This window comes from Sinocyclocheilus grahami, unplaced genomic scaffold (assembly GCF_001515645.1).
Source record: "Sinocyclocheilus grahami isolate Dianchi unplaced genomic scaffold, SAMN03320097.WGS_v1.1 scaffold487.1, whole genome shotgun sequence".
Lineage (NCBI taxonomy): Eukaryota > Metazoa > Chordata > Actinopteri > Cypriniformes > Cyprinidae > Sinocyclocheilus > Sinocyclocheilus grahami.
In genome coordinates, this window is record NW_015505666.1 from 904,158 (window position 1) to 921,759 (window position 17,602).

Sequence of the window (17,602 nt, forward strand, 5' to 3'; positions counted from 1 at the left end):
CCTTATATCAGTTCCTGTCCATTGTGTTCGAGTTTGTCAGTTATTGTTAATGTTCCCCTGTGCGTGTGCTCCTACCCTCTCGTGTAATCATTAAAGTGTTCTGGTATCCTTCATCCTCGTCTTCCTGCCTGTTCTCTGGCGAAGCCACACCGTGACACTGTGTTAAACTAAATGAGACTTGTTATAGCACTTGCATATCATTGCTCTTTTGCTGATTTTAATTGCTTCCATTGTCCTAATTTGTAAGTCGCTTTGGATAAAAGCGTCTGCTAAATGACTAAATGTAATTAATTTAATAATGATTAGAAGACATTTTAAATTTTACCACTAACCACTTTACCACTTTAATTTGAATACTAAGTACTTTAACCATTAGCATCCAGAATCTAGTATTACATATTCATTAAATAATAGTAATAATTGCTTTGCTACTAGTCACTATCCCAATAGTGACAAGTATCTCATTTTTACTTTAACAAAAAAATTTTTTGTCATCGAATTCTATAGGAATCTTTGTTCAGATATCAGCTTGTTCAGATATACGAGGGTGTTTACACAACAGCATTTTCAACTAAAAACTTTTTATACGTTTTGGTCGTTCATTTACAAGACAACAGCATTTTGGAGGCCTGAAAATGCAAACTTTTGAAAACAGGTTTCAAAGTGCACGTTTCTGTACTTTCTTCTGCACTGGTAGCTCCTGTCATCAAGTCAAATTCCTTGTGTGTAAACATACTTGGTAATAAAGCTCTTCTTATTCTGATACTAATCTCTACTTGAATCATAGTTAGGCTACATAGTTAGAATAGTTACTATTAACATGGGAAAAGATACTGGTCACTATTTGGTTACTTACTAACATATTTAGAAAGTATTAGTAACATTAAAATAGGTATTACTACTTAGGTTTACGCAACAGCTTTGTTAAAACGGCTTGCCATACACACGGCCACGGCAGAGAGGGAGCGGTTACGCGGGCACGCACAGTCTGAACGCGCACAGGTAGATTTCTATTATCAGTGTTCAGGTAAACCTGGAAATCACCGTCGCGAGACTAGAAGTGGCACATTTAAAGGGGTATTTACCAATATGTCAGCCCGATCAAGACCCGGCTATTATCGCCAGGAGGTGAATAAAACCGTTTGGGAGGTGCTGGAGAGATACAGAGATCTGAAACAGGTGGGGACAGGGGCATATGGTACAGTATGGTGAGTGTACTCTCATTTTCTGTACTTCCTGGAAAGAATCGTGCTTTACATTTTAAAAACACGTAATTCATTGTCATTGTAGCAGATCCATGTATCCAGCGTCTATTCAAAACAAATGATGTGGACTGAGGTAGTCAAGCACAAGTAAAATATTAATTTATGATTAGATGCCCAGAAGTGGTCTGATAGAAATTCAGTTAGACCGTGTATTTGAGAGTAAGACTATGTGTTCTCACTGCGTCTTTATAGAGATATTTAAAATAAACAAAGACAGAAAATTACAGTTCCAGTTCCAAATGAGAAATCCAGTGTCTGCAAAACTACGTTGTGTAGTACAGCTTCTTGCATTACTATGAGGTTAATAATTTTAAGATGGCAGCTGTTGACGAACACTGCCTGTGGTCAGGTGATGATGGTTTATTGCATGTCCTTAACTTTCCATACTTGATTTAAAAGGCCCAGAGTAATATACCACTATTGAGACACATCCCACACCTTAATATGTCATTAAAAAATTATACTGTAAGTTATTACCATTTACTATCCCTAAAAACCACTCGTCCTCAGACCAATCATTCATATACCATAATTAAAATACATCACCTAAGAAAAACAGAAATATATGTCAGACACATGACTTCTTTTAAAAATAATTATTTGAGATGTTTCTTTTGAGATGGCAAGCTTCTTTTGTTGTAAAGTCTACTCTATTTATGTACACTAGTTTGCAATTTGTGTACATAATAGTATTTATTTCTTTGCTACTAGTCAATATTCCAGTAGTCAGTGACAAGTAATTTCAGTTTTACTGGTAACACATTTTATTGTCATTTAATTCTATGGAATCTGTTTCAGATATCAGTTATTCGTTCATAAATATTGTATGTTTTCCAGTTGTTGCTTTTACCTATTGCAGTTTTACCTGTAACCTTTGAAATAGTTACTATTATCTATTCTAGATGTCCTAGTACTTAAGTGTAGTTGAAGGAAAGATTGAAGAAATATGACTTAGCATACTCATCATTACTAGTATCTAAAGCATAGTTACAGTGACTTTGAAAAATATTATTTTATTAGTTATTTTATTGATTCCTATGTTAAAAAAAGCATTAGTAACATTAAAATAGATATTAGTGCAGTTTATACAACAGCTGTTAAAATGGCCCATAGAACTCAATGACAATACAATCTATATTTATGTACTCTAGTTTGAAATGCATGCATGCATTTACAACTGGTGATTTATTCCTCAGCTATGCATTTGACCGGAGGACAGGGACAAAGGTGGCCATCAAGAAACTCCATCGTCCCTTCCAGTCTGACCTGTTTGCCAAAAGAGCTTATCGGGAGCTCAGGCTACTCAAACACATGAAACATGATAATGTAAGACAACTAAAATTGACACTCAATAATGAGAGTTTCTCATGTGCCCTGTCATAAATGAACAGATTTGCAGGCTTCATGCTGTGCTGTATTTAAAAATCACTGGTTGAACCCTTACAGGTTATTGGACTCCTGGATGTTTTCACTGCAGACCTTTCTCTAGACAGATTCCATGACTTGTGAGTATTTTACAAGTGCTTTGACTGTGATTGTTTTTGATATAGTGATTTTTGGATGCATGCTCATCATCTGATTCTCCCTGTCTTTTGCACAGTTACTTGGTCATGCCTTTCATGGGTACTGATCTAGGAAAGTTAATGAAAACGGAGAGACTGTCAGAGGACAGGGTCCAGTATCTGGTTTACCAGATGTTGAGAGGACTTAAAGTGAGTACAGTAAACAGTGTTTTTCTGGCAGTGCCGTGGAGTGAGGCAGGGCTGCAGTCTGAGCCCATCTCTATTTAACATCTACATGAATGATCTGGCTGCAGCACTGGAGCGCTCTGATATCCCTGGCCTCACTCTACAGCATTCAGAGCTCAGATGCCTGCTGTATGCTGACGACCTGGTTCTGCTGTCCCGCACAGCTGATGGGCTTCAGCAGAGCTTGGCCCTGCTGGAACAATACTGTCACCAATGGGCCCTGACCATAAACCTGGACAAATCTAAAGTCATGGTGTTCCAGAAGAAGGCCAGGTCTCAGGGAAACAAACACACATATAAAGGACAGGACTTACAGTACAGCACTAGCTACAGTTACCTGGGCTTCGACATCAGCGCATCGAGAGGCTTCGGTCTGGCTGTCAAAACACTGAGCAAAAAGGCTCAGAGGGCTTTTTATACAATAAAGTCACGATGTGGTCAATTAAAACTGCCCATAAAAACCTGGATTAAATTATATAACTCAATAATAAAACCAATTATTTTATATGGATGTGAAATTTTGAATAAAATTCAATAGAAAAACTACAGCTAAAAATGATCAAAAACATTTTAGGGGTCCACAGAGGCACGTCCAGTGATTCCTGCAGATCTGATTTAGTCCAGAATTAGATCCAGAAGAGAAGTGTTCAGTTCTGGCATCACCTCCATCAATATGATCCTGATTCAATCCGATATAAAGTCCACCTCGCCAATGAAACCTCAGCAGAATCTCATCCTCTAAACACGCTCGCTCTTCAGCTAGTCCATAAAACCCAACTCCTCACTGACTGCAGCTTCAACCCAAAAGCCATTATTAAAGAAATTGACAAAAATCTAAAAGACACTCATGATGAATCACTATTTTATATGGATGTGAAATTTTGAATAAAATTCAATAGAAAAACTACAGCTAAAAATGATCAAAAACATTTTAGGGGTCCACAGAGGCACGTCCAGTGATTCCTGCAGATCTGATTTAGTCCAGAATTAGATCCAGAAGAGAAGTGTTCAGTTCTGGCATCACCTCCATCAATCTGATCCTGATTCAATCCGATATAAAGTCCACCTCGCCAATGAAACCTCAGCGGAATCTCATCCTCTAAACACGCTCGCTCTTCAGCTAGTCCATAAAACCCAACTCCTCACTGACTGCAGCTTCAACCCAAAAGCCATTATTAAAGAAATTGACAAAAATCTAAAAGACACTCATGATGAATCACTAAAAATACACTTTGACCTTCAAAATAATCTCTAATGCTACTCAACCCTAAACAGAACCATTAATTTGCCAATTATTTATTAATTAAACCATTTAAAGAAAGACAAATCCTCTCCAAATACAGATTAAGTAACCATGATTTAGAAATAGAGAGAGGAAGACATAAACAAACAGGGACAGAGCAAGAGCAAGGATCTGTAGACACTGTGATCTACAGCAAATAGAGGATGAGAAACACTTTCTGCTGATTTGTCCTAAATATTACAATGTGAGGGAAACATTTCTCCCCAGATTTGAAACATTGATCCCATCATTTGACTTCGTAATGCTGAGAAAATGCCCTTCTTACTTGAAGATGACAACACAGCTGCAATAGCTGCAAAATTTGTATTAACCATTCACAATGTTAGGTGTTAACACGATCAACTCTAAACTGACTCACTTTATCTTTTCATTTATTTAGATGGATTTTATTTATTTGTTATCTTTATAGTTGTTGTTGTTGTTGTTATATGTATGTTAATGCTTTGGCAACATTGTGTTACACAGTCATGCTAATAAACCTTAATTGAATTGAATTGAATTGAATTAAAGTGAATATTGTAAGTCTTTAGTAATAGTTACTCTCTCAAATATATTGTCATAAATCTCTTTGTGTTCACAGTATATCCATGCTGCTGGAATCATACACAGGGTGAGTAAGGTGGTTTTACATGTCATATATAAACGTAATGTATTATAAAAATGTATTTCTTACTACAAAACCACTGATTTCATCTGTTAAAACTTGCAGGATCTCAAACCGGGCAATCTGGCAATAAATGAGGAGTGTGAGCTTAAGGTATCTCACCATGTGCATGTGTGAAGTGGTATTTGTATATTCATGCTGTATGCCTCTTGTCAAGATAAAGCCTGGTGTCTTCTATTAAAGATCCTGGATTTTGGTCTAGCACGACAAGCAGACAGTGAAATGACAGGCTATGTTGTGACACGTTGGTACAGAGCACCTGAGGTCATTCTTAGCTGGATGCATTACACACAGACTGGTTAGTACCATGTTGCATTTACTTTATATATTTTTCCATACTATCCATACTGTGATTAAAAGCATATGTTAATACTAAATAAGGATCAGTGTTGGTCTATTTTATCGCTTTCATAAAGGTAATAGAAATTCTTGATTAATGAGATATTGCACAATTGCTATTTATACTGATGATAATACAGAGACATATTTGTGTTTGATTAAATGTTTCCCATCAGTGGACATCTGGTCAGTCGGATGCATCATGGCAGAGATGCTGCTAGGGAAACCACTGTTCAAAGGAAATGACCGTATCCTTTCTCGCAGAAAAGCTGTGGTTTTTATGTACAAATTTAGGAGAATTTTTGTCATTGTATTTTTGATGTGGTGATTACTTCCCTAAGTCTCATCCCCAGTATATTTGAATCCTTGACCATTTTCCACCAGACCTGGATCAGCTGATGGAGATCATGAAGATTACAGGGACGCCCACAAAAGAGTTCACGGCCAAACTACAGTCTGAAGATGTGTGTTTCAGTTAAATTTTCATACTAAGACTAGTTTGCAGACCTCTCACCAGATATATTATGAGATGTGAAAATCTAAACCACATTTTTTCCTAGGCTAGACACTACATAACAAAGTTACCAACATTTAGAAAGAAAGATCTTCGGACATTGTTACCAAATGTTAACCCACAAGGTAAGAGCATTTCTGTCTTACTCAATTTAAAAAGGGGATGAATGCGTATTTTTCAAATTTTTAATCAGGGTTATCATATATTATATAGTGGACATATCATAATTATTACTACTCCATGTTCAAGTATTTTATAAAGCATTCTGCTTATTGTTTTATTATTTCTATGTATTTATTTTCATTTAATATGCATTCAGTTTTAATTACATCATATTAATTGAGATTGCATTGAATATTTGTTTCCTTTCAGTCGGTCACTCTCGACGTCACGTCGGTGACCGACGAATTGGGAATCTCGCCAGAGAGACCAATCCAGTTTGAGTGTAACTAATGGCGCGTCACCACTGCATGGTACAGCTCGGTACGGTTCAATTTTGGGGGGTTTTCCACTGGGTACAGTACCTGGTACCTGGTACCTGGTACTTATTTTAGTACCACCTCGGTTGAGGTTCCAAGTGAACCGTACCGTTACCAAAACGTGACGTGTAAACTCTGTTGATTACGGATTGGCCGGAGATAATCGTCACTACCTGCGTCACTGAACTTGCGACACAAACACAACAGAACCACTAGATTTAAAGGGGTCATATGATGCGATTTCAAGTTTTCCTTTCTCTTTGGAGTGTTACAAGCTGATTGTGCATATATAAGATCCCTGAAGTTGCAAAGACTAAAGTCTCAAAACCAAAGAGATATTCTTTATCAAAGTTAAGACTCTACGTCCCTATGTGGAAATATTTGCGTAATGCCGCCCAAATGTGCACGCAAAGAAAGAAAGCGTGGTTTCAGTAACCGCAGTTAGTGTTGAAGCAGCCATGTCGGTCGCCAAAACGCCTAAAAAACCCCCCCCCCCCGCCATGATTTAAAACGCTGTGTAAACATACTGTAAGCATGTCAACTTATTTCGCAAGTATGGAGAACAGCGATAGATGGACGGACGCTGAAGTGCAGGCACTTATATCAAATGTAGCACTGCCAGTTGTCGTTGGAGATCCTTCTATTTTGAAAGCTGAAGCTCGCGATTATGGTAAGGGGCGTTACATTTCCGACGAGTGCTTGCGGTGTGCGGCCAATCACTATGCACTGGGTCAGTTGGCCAATCAGAGCAGACGGTGCTTGTCGGAAGGAGGGACATTGTAGAAAACGAAGCGTTTGAGAGAGGCAGGGGAATAGAGGACCTACAATAATGTACAGTATTTGAAAAATAATGTGTTTTTTGAACATTAAAGCATGTCAACATATTCTGTTACACCAAATACACAAAATAATGATCTTTAAAAAAGCATCATATGACCCCTTTAAATCAGCACAGACAGCGAAGGATCGAATGCAACTGTATTGAACAAGCGCACCTTTTTTAACAACCAAAAAGGGGCTGTTTCGTTGTCTGTTGAGGAAGTACAGACGTTCCTCTCGTTGATAGCAGAGGAGCGGATCCAGCGAGCTTGATGGGGTGACGTGGAATGAAAACGTTTTTCAGAAGTCGCGGCAATAGAGGCGGCGCAACTATAACGACATGTGAATAATCCCGCCCACTCTAAAGCGGTACTGCAGTGGAAACGCAAACCGAGCTGAGCCGTGCCGTGTCGTACCATACTGAGCCGTGCCGAGCCGAGTCGTACCACGCAGTGGAAAAGCGTCATAAATGAGCCAATGGACATTGGCATGTGGAATTTGCATCTGGCTGCCACACCTCGCAGCGCGGGTATAAGAGGCAGCAGGTGCACCGCATTCATTCATCTTTTCACTTGATTGTCGAGCGGTGGTGCATCACTACTGCTCTTCTCTTCGAGTGATTGCAGAACGCATGGGCATTACGGCAGACAGCAGCGGTCGTCACAGTCTCACGGGAATCAACCGGCGTGCAGACAGCCACACCAGGAGTGTGCGGTGGCCAGCTCCCCTGCGTGCTTCAGCACTAAAAGAGCAATCCCTAAAAGAGCAACACGGGTGATTGCGTGTTTTTAAAGATGTCTTATCACCCGTGCGTTTCTGAATGTGGTCGTTAGCTGGTGCCTCAGGATGGTCATGATCGCTGCCTCACGTGTCTGGGTATTAAGCACGCTGAGGAAGTGTTCGTGGATGGTGCATGTTCTCTGTGTGATGACATGACCATCTCGGAGTTGCATAAAAGACTCCGCTACGTAAAAAAAAGTCCCTCTGCCTCTTCACTCACTGTCGCAGAACCTTCAGCCCATGGTCGGATCATTCGTTCCTTCGGGCAGGAGTGCCCCTGGAACAGATATCCAGGAATGTGGTGGTTTTCACAGATGCCTCGGCCACCGGCTGGGGAGCCATGTAAAACGGGCACACAGTGTCAGGGGTGTGGACGGGTCCCCAACTGCGTTGGCATATAAATTACCTCGAGTTGCTGGCAGTGCACCTTTCCCTAAGCTGCCTCAGAGGGTGCCTTCGGGGCAGGGACGTTCTGGTCCGCACGCTCAATACTGTGACCGTTGTGTATATCAACCGGCAGGGCGGTTTACGCTCCCGTCGCATGTCGCAACTCGCCCGCCACCTCCTCCTCTGGCGTCAGAAGCATCTGAGGTCCCTTCTTGCCATCCACATCCCAGGAGTGTTCAGTCGGGCAGCCAACGAGTTGTATCGAGCAGCACTTCCAGGGCAGTGGAGACTCCACCCCCGGTTCAGCTGATCTGGAGACGGTTCGGAGTTGCTCAGGTAGACCTGTTTGTATCTCCAGAGACCACCCACTGCCAGTGGTTCTACTCCCTAACCGAGGCAATGCTCAGCGCGGATGGACTGGCACACAGCTGGCTTCCTCTGAGGAAGGATCTGCTTTCTCAGAGAAGGGGCACCCTCTGGCACCCACGCCCAGACCTGTAAGAACTCCATGTGTGGTCCCTGGATGGGACGCGGAGGTAGTACTCACTATCGCTTCAGCACGAGCACCATCCACGAGATGGGCCTATGCTTTAAGGTGGAACCTCTTCGTCGAATGGTGTTCCTCTCACCGAGAGGACCCCTGGAAATGTTCGATCAGAGCCATGTTCTCCTTCTTGCAGCAAGGGCTGGAGCGTAGGCTGTCCCCCTCCACCTTTAAGGCTTACGTGGCTGCTATCTCCGCACACCACGACCCCATAGAGGGGAGGTCGGTGGGGAAGCACGACCTGGTCGTCAGGTTCCTTAGGGGGGCCAGAAGGTTAAATCTTCCTAGGCCCCTCTCTTTACCCTCTTGGGATTTAGCATTGTGCTAAGAGCCCTACAAACTGCTCCCTTTGAGTCTTTGGAGTCAGTCGAGTTGAAGTTTCTCTCCATGAAAACCCTACCCCTGACTGCATTGGCCTCGATCAAGAGGGTGGGGGACCTGCAGGCATTTTCGGTCAACGTGCCTTGAGTTTGGGCCGGCTGACTCCAGTGCAACACTGAGACCCTGGCCGGCTACGTGCCCAAGGTTCCTACCACTCCCTTCAGGGACTAGGTGGTGAACCTGCAAGTGCTGCCCTTGGAGGAGTCATACCCAGCCCTAGCTTTGCTCTGTCCTGTACGCATACTGCGACAGTACGTGGATAGAACTCAGAGCTTTAGGACCTCAGAGCAGCTCTTTGTCTGTTACGGAGGACAGCAGAAGGGGAAAGCTGTCTCCAAGCAGAGGATGGCCCACTGGATAGTGGATGCCATCACCTTGGCCTATGAGGCACAAGGTGTGCCCTGCCCACTCAGGCTGCATGCTCACTCCACTAAGGAGTCGCATCGTTCTGGGCGCTGGCTTGTGGTGCCTTGCTAGCAGATATTTGTAGAGCTGCGGGCTGGGCGACTCCTAACACATTCGCTAAGTTCTATAGCCTACGTGTCGAAAAGGTTTCCTCCTGTGTTCTCACCTCAAACGGGTAGGGGCACTGAGAGGCCCGGTTCAAAGTAAGCTTGCGGTGTCCATAACGCCTAGTTCTCCAGATAGTTTCCTAACCAGGCAAACCCTGTCAAGTCCTCCAGCACTCCGGCGGCTGGACGTGGCGGAGCATCCTGCGCCAGGCCTTTCATCCAATGAATTCCTGAAACCTGGTGTGAGGCTAGTACCCATATGAATGGCCCTGTTGGGATCCCATATGTGTATGTGTCCCCTCTGGGTCCAAGTCCTACTGTTTGGGTTGCTCAAGGAAAAGCAGTAGTCAACCTTCTCTGTGTAGAGCCTGGTCCTATCGTCTGCCTTATAGGAAGGTTCGGCAGGCCTACATAGGGCACTGGAGGGGTCAGCACCTGTGGCGCGTTGGTAGGGATTCCCAATCCGTCGGTCACCCACGTGACGTTGAGAGTGACTGACTGAAAGTGAACGTCTCGGTTACATGTGTAACCCTCGTTCCCTGAAGGAGGGAACGGAGACGTCACGTCCCATCGCCACAGTTGCTGTACCACTGCTGAGCTGCCGGGTCACCGGCTCGGCTCATCAGCGAAAACATGAATGAATGCGGTGCACCTGCTGCCTCTTATACCTGCGCTGCGGGGTGTGGCAGCCAAATGCGAATTCTGCATGCCAATATCCATTGGCTCGTTTAGTTACACTCTAAGTGGATTGGTCTCTCTGGCGAGATTCCCAATTCATCGGTCATCGACGTGACATCTCCGTTCCCTCCTTCAGGGAACGAGGGTTACACATGTAACCGAGACGTTCTTTTAAAAATCCATTTAACTACCATAACCACCATTTTTAAATGAAATTGTGAAGTAAAGAAGTGAAAAATCATGTTATCAACTATAAAGAAAGGAACACATACATAAAAATATTAACCTAAAATTTTGATGTCATAAATAAAATGTCCATAAATTTTTATCAACTTAATTTACATTTACGAATTTGACAGATTTTTTATTTAAAGCAACTATTATTGCATTCAAGGTGTACACTTTATTAGTTCATGCATTCCTTGGGAATTGAACCCATGACCGTGATGAGTTTGTTTCCCAAGGAATGCATGAACTACTATTTGATCTAAGCATATCTTTCATGAATGCATTTGATGAAGACAAGTTTGAATGTCACATAATTTTTTGTCATTGACTCTGTGTTGATTTCCTTCTCAGCGATTCATGTGTTAGACAGCATGCTGCTCTTGGACCCTGAAAGTAGAATAACAGCGGCAGAGGGACTGACACTACCTTTCTTCTCTGAGTTTCGTGAACCAGAGGAGGAGACCGAGGCCCCACCGTATGATCATTCTCTGGATGAGGCAGAGCAGTCAGTGGAGCAGTGGAAAAGTAGGTTTAAATTAATTTAAATTCACAGCAATGGTGTAATGGATTAGGCAACCAATTTTAACAAGTGTCATGATATAAACAGGCAATCATGGAATACTTAACTCCAAAATGAATATTTGCTGAGAATTTATTCACTCTCAGGCCACCCAAGTTGTAGATGAGTTTTTTACTTCATTAGTACAGATTTGGAGAAATTTAACATTAAATCTCTTGCTCACCAATGGATCCTCTGCAGCGAATGTGTGCCGTCAGAATGAGAGTCCAAACAGCTGATAAAAACATTACAATAATTTACAAGTAATACACATGACTCCAGTCCAACAATTAACAACTTGTGAAAAGCTGTGTATTTGTAAAAAAAAAAACATTTTTATCTTCAAACCATTGCTTCTGGTTAAAATACAAGTCCTTTGTCCGTAATATTGCTTTTTCCAGTTAAAGCAATTGTGCTGTCTGAATCAGGAGAGAAATATGCACAATCAAACACCATTTAGAAATGAAAACAGTCCAAAAAAGTTCTCAACAAATATGTCAGTGGATTTTGATGTGAGAGGACAACAGGGGATGAAAATCCCCTGTTTACAAGAAGTTAATTGGTTGACTGGAATCATGTTGATTACTTGTGGATTATTGCATTTTTGTCAACTGTTTGAACTCTCATTCTGATGGCACCATTTTTTGGTAAACTGTTCCATTATTTAGTTTGTATTTTACTCTTAAATGTGCTATAGTTTATTCCGGAGAGTTAAGATATAACCAGTTTCTTTTTTCTGTTCCTTCTGTTCCCTCCTTGACCCCAGAACTCACCTTCACTGAAATTCTGACCTTCCATCCAGCACCAGCGGTGGCAGAATCTAAAGAGACGGCTCTCTGAGATTGCTTATTTTTACATCATCAAGGCTTTACATTTTATTTGTACCATGTCATATACAGACTATTTTTGTGAGTGTACTGTTTAGTTTTAGCTTATCAGCCCGTTGTGTGCTAATGTCTGGCACGGTTTAACTAGGCACAACTGAACTATTGGCAGACCTGCATCATTCTGCAATTTGAGTTGAAGATTTGAGAATAAATCTGTATGTGATTGTAGTACCTTTATTTTGTACTAGTAGTATTTTTTTCAAGCAAAGCATGTCACTAGCCAGCATTAATGCTGACACATAATTACACTGGAGATAATTTCACTGAAATACTGCAGTATAAATATTTGTATGTTTTATATAGTTTACATTTAATCCTGAAATAGAAAAAAAAAACTCTACAAGTTTTTGGCAAACACCACAGCCAAATACTTCAGTATATGCAAGAGTATTAATTTTACCTTTTTGCTAACCTGGCCACAGTCACAAATGCAGAGTCCAGAAAAATAATGTACAATATTAAGCATGTTTTTAATTGATTACATTACATTTTTGTTGTATATTTTTAATTCAGAAGAAAAAAAGTAGGATTAAAAGACAATTGGTAATTTTTCTGATTTTGAAGTTGTTTTCTAATTCTTATCTTCAGTATATATGTGTGTGTGTGTGTGTGTGTTTTAAGTATTCCAAGGCGTTTTCCATGACACTTGAACTTGTTTGGAAGTCAACTGAACTGAATTTCTCATGATATCCAACAGAGGGTGACATGTACACTTTCTTTGCACTGTTAATAACATTTCACAGTTGATACTTTTTAGCTGCATTACACTAGAAGCTCCATTTAGACTTTAGGTCCCATGCCCAGCCTCTGTTTTTATTTATTTTATTAAAGGTTTTCTAATGCATTGATTTAGTAGTGAGCATTGCTGCTACATGCCAATACTGTGCTGTAGGTTCCTATGAAGGGATATGGTCATTTTAGTTCTTAAGCGCTCAGTTGACCTTTGAACTTCTAGTTTAGGGACACAATTCCCTGTCCCATGAGAGTCCTTCTCTGTTCCTTTAGCCTGTCTTTGATACCTGGCCTTTTTTTGGCCTCTGTTTAGAGTCCTTGTGTGGTTCATGTGGTCAGAGAGTGTTCTGCCCGAAGGAAAACAGAGGGGGAAAATACATTTTTCATTCTGCTTACTTCTTGGCAGCCAGATGTAATGACACAGAATGAAAGAGGAAGAGAGAAGATAGCAACAAAGCCAGCAAAGTTTCTTCTCTCACTAGTTTATTTAAAGAACTTCACTGATTTGTTGACGCAAATATCTTTCTGTGTTTGTTAGAAATAGTGGTTGCACCACAAAGGTGTATGTAAAAAGTCACTGAAGTTTAAAGCTGTTTCAAGATGTATGTACTGTTAAATCTAACACCAAATTTTATGCAAAAGGTTTTAAAGGACTAGTTCTCCCAAAAATGTACATTTGCTGAAAATGTGCTCACCGTCAGGCCATCCAACATGTAGATGAGTTTGTTTCTTCACTGAAAATTGAGCATTGCTTCACTTGCTCATCAATGGATCCTCTGAAGTGAATGGGTGCCGTCAGAATGAGAGTCCAAACAGCTGACAAAAACATAACAATAATCCACACGAATCCAGTCCATCAATCAACATGTGAAGCAAAAAGCTGCATGTATGGAAGAAACAAATCCATCATTAAGGTGCGTATTAATTTTAAACCTTTACTTCTGGCCAAAATACTAGTCCATAATTCATAATAACATTTCCTCCAGTGAAAAAGTCCATCCCCTGTTGTCCTCTCACATGAAAATGCACTAAAATATTTATTTAGAACTGTTAGGACTGTTTTCCCTTTTAAACGGTGCTTGATCAGTGCATATTTCACTCCTCATTTAAACAGACAACTTTTTCACTGGAAAAAGCAATAGTATAGATAGAGCACTCATATTTTAGCTGGAAGCAACAGTTTGAAGTTAAAACCTGATGGATAATGGTGGATTTATTTAAACAAACATGTAGTTTTTCACTTCACAAGATGTTACTTGATGGACTGGAGTGATGTGGATTACTTGTGGATTATTGTGATGTTTTTTTCAGCTGTTTGGACTCTCATTCTGACGGCACCCATTCACTGCAGAGGATCCGTTGGTGAATAAATGATGTAATGTTAAATTTCTCCAAATCTATTCCAATGAAGAGCATCATTTGTATGATGATACATATATGTTATATCTAATGCAATGACATTTAGAAGTTTTAAGTGACTAAAGTGTCCAAATACTTACTGAGGCTACTGTATGTTTGTATATACAGTATGCAATTTCACAGATAACTCTTTACACTGAGAACACTATGTCCTGTGAATAAACTATGGTAGGCTGTCCCTGTCAAACATCCTGTCTTGTGCAACACTCTTGAATTTGGATAAACAAAGTATTTCATTGTTTGCTTATGTTCGCATAGTTTAGAGATCTTGAACTATTGCATAAGTGACTTTAGCTTGGTTTTCTCAGCATATACTTTAAGTTTCTAATGTTTCCAAGGCTGCGTTTATTGGATCAAAAATATAGTGATTTTTTTTTTATCACAATTAAAAACAACTCCAGTTTTAAGAGTCACATATTCCTTCAGAAATCTAATCTAATATGCTGATTTGGTGCAAAAGAAACATTTATGTTTCTTATTATTATTATAAATTCTGAAAAGAGTTGTACTGCTTAATATTTTTTTGTGAACCATGATAAAAAAAATTAAGGATTCTTTTATGAACAGAAAGATCAACAGCATTTATTTGAAATAAAAATCTTTTTTATCATTATAAATGTTTTTACTGTCACTTTTGCTCAACTTATTGTATCCTTGTTGAATATGTATTAATTTCTTTAAAAAAAAAAATCATACTAACCCCAAAGATCTGAACCGTTTTAACAGAAATGTATCTTAGCTATCTGAAAATATTCAATATAAACACCAATATATGTATTTGCTCTTGGAAAGTAGATTCAAAATGTTTAAATGCAAAAACTACAGGCAAAATAAAATAATTTCGGCATATTTTCAATAAATTAAAAAATGAAGAATGATATGCAGTTATTCTTACAGTAACAGCTATGTTCATGTTTATAGAGTTTAAAATATAAAATCTTTTGTAACATTATGTCACAAAAAAAGTGACAGTCTTTCCTGTCACTTTTAAGAAATTTTATGTATTCTACTAAATAAAAGTCTTTTTTTTAATGCTTTTTAAAGTCTGACTGACCCCAAACTTTTGAATATTCAAGTACATTTTTAAATATTTCTGCATTTAATAATCTTCCTCTCATAAGCAGTCTTACTCTCCTGCTTCATGCTCTCTGCATATTTTACTGTTTGCTTTCTCTCTGTCTCTTTCACAAGCACAGGGAGATGCACGTGCCTCCTCACTGTTTAGCTGATCTTGAGGAATCCTTTGGCTTAGCGGGCTGCACAAGAGGAAATTCCACTGGCTCAAATGTTCTCAGTAAAGGCCCCAGCATGGATCAAGGACCTGGAATTCCTGCAACCCATCGACTCTGCAGGGACAGCGAGGGGCCTGGAGGAATGAACGTGAAGGTACCACAGATGGTTCTCCTCCAGCCAGCAGCCATGTCTTTTTTTATTGCTGAAGTGTGTTGAAATGTCTTCTTCTGCATTCTACTGTACGGACGTAAATTTACTTTCCCTTCAGCCTGAGGCTTATTCATTTCACTTTTGGTGTGAAAAGGCTTTTATATTTGCCAAAAATATAACTTTTCATTTTAAAAACAAACAAGCAAGCCCTGTCCAGATTTTAAAAGTAACGCAAAAGTAACGTAACACATTACTTTCCATAAAAAGTAACTAAGTACCGTAATTAGTTACTTTTTTAATGGAAATACGCAATATTGTAATGCATTACTTTTGAAAGTAACTTTCCCCAACACTGATCATGACTGTTTTCAGAACAGATTTAGTGCAGAATATGCTATCTTTTTCATCTTTGAGTGTTCTCTGATGGTCTTTATGTGTGGTATCATCCAAAAGGCTCTAGAGAGCCATCATGTACAAGATTGCACTTGACCGAAAAACATCCTGCTCCCATTCTGGCGCAACCAAACCTGTCAAAGTTATACGTTTTACAGCTGCCTAAATACTGTGAAGGTCAGAGGTGGTTCCCTGACTTTATCTTTTTGGAGGAATTCAGCTGTTTTAAAGAACAGAATGTTCCTGGTTGTGAGTGATGTAAGAAGAACACAGCAACATCCTCCTCCATTGGAAAAGTTCTGGGGGGCTTTTAGATTTCTTTAGCAGTACTCCAGGAAATTGTGGTTGCGGTTTCACTGTGGTCAGTTACATGCAGTTGGCTCATATATTAAGTGTATATCAAGTGTTATTGCTGACATTCAGTTTTAGATTACATAAATGCTGCTACTTGCAGTATATGGCAAGTTCTTGATTATTATTATTATTATTTTGTCTTTTTGTCTTTTAAAATCAAAAGCCAAAAGATCAATATCCAAACATGAATGAATATAAAAATGAACACTAAACTCAAATATAATATTTGATTTAAGCCTTTATACACACAATACTGTTTTAAGGTTTGGGGTCAGTAAGATTGTTTTAAATAAATACTTTATTCTGCAAGTTTGAATTAAATTGATCATCATAAGTGACAGTAAAGACATGTATAATTACAAAAGGCTTCTTTTCCAAATAAATTCTGCTCTTTGGAACTTTGTATCCATCAAAGATTCCTAGATATATAAATATTCTGATAATAATAATGAAAAATGTTTCTTCAATCTATCTATCTATCTATCTATCTATCTATCTATCTATCTATCTATCTATCTATCTATCTATCTATCTATCTATCTATCTATCTATCTATCTATCTATCTATCTATCTATCTATCTATCTATCTATCTATCTATCTATCTAAACTTAACCTTCAATGCTAAAGAAAGATGATATAAACAACATAACCAGTTACTTGCTAGTTACTAATAGTACATAAAAATAGACAGGAGAATCTTATCATATTTTAAATGAAAGTTACATTTTGGAAATTTTATAAACCAATCATACCGCAATCATATCCCGCTGCATTCTGTGGTCGTGCTAATTGTAAACTATCTGGTTCGTATATCCTGCATTAAATGCTTTTGTAGAAACTGTGATGGAAAACAGTGGTTCAAAGTCAGAAAGTGTTTATTTGATATGGGACCTCTCCTTCTATTTCTCATCCGCAAGGTTATATAACTATATAAGTACTTACATAACATACTTTCCAGAATTTGGGGAGTGAAGGTAAATCAGAATTGTATGGTCAAATAGCCATGTACCTGCATATGGTAACAGTATGTAAATATGCTTGTGCAGATGATAGGGCAAAAGCAGATTGATATATGATATGCTGTGCAAGAGAGGGATGTAATGCATCATTGTGGTCTCTTTGCTCATTTAGCTCTCCTGGGACAGTGTCCGGCAGCAAGGTCAAGGTTTAGGACACACATTTTGCTCAATACACTTCACAGTGATACACAAGATCACAGTGCCCTGTTTAGG

At 39.5% G+C, this 17,602-nt stretch overlaps 1 protein-coding gene across 1 annotated transcript; it reads left to right on the forward strand.

The window, feature by feature from the left end:
* The first annotated feature begins 838 nt into the window (after positions 1 to 838).
* mapk12a (mitogen-activated protein kinase 12a) lies at positions 839 to 12,084 on the forward strand. Its single transcript, XM_016236331.1, has 12 exons — positions 839 to 1,208; positions 2,462 to 2,591; positions 2,712 to 2,770; positions 2,866 to 2,977; positions 4,897 to 4,926; positions 5,026 to 5,073; positions 5,164 to 5,278; positions 5,496 to 5,567; positions 5,704 to 5,783; positions 5,880 to 5,958; positions 10,993 to 11,166; positions 11,967 to 12,084. Exons 1-12 carry the CDS (start codon positions 1,090 to 1,092, stop codon positions 12,038 to 12,040), a joined length of 1,092 nt encoding a protein of 363 aa, XP_016091817.1. The 5' UTR covers positions 839 to 1,089; the 3' UTR covers positions 12,041 to 12,084.
* The last annotated feature ends 5,518 nt before the right edge of the window (positions 12,085 to 17,602 follow it).

Coding starts and splice junctions, on each gene's coding strand:
- mapk12a (XM_016236331.1), top strand. CDS start 1,090: ATGTCAGCCCGATCAAGACCCGGCTATTATCGCCAGGAGGTGAATAAA. Junction 1,209..2,461: donor GGGGCATATGGTACAGTATG/GTGAGTGTACTC, acceptor TTTATTCCTCAG/CTATGCATTTGACCGGAGGA. Junction 5,074..5,163: donor ATGAGGAGTGTGAGCTTAAG/GTATCTCACCAT, acceptor CTTCTATTAAAG/ATCCTGGATTTTGGTCTAGC.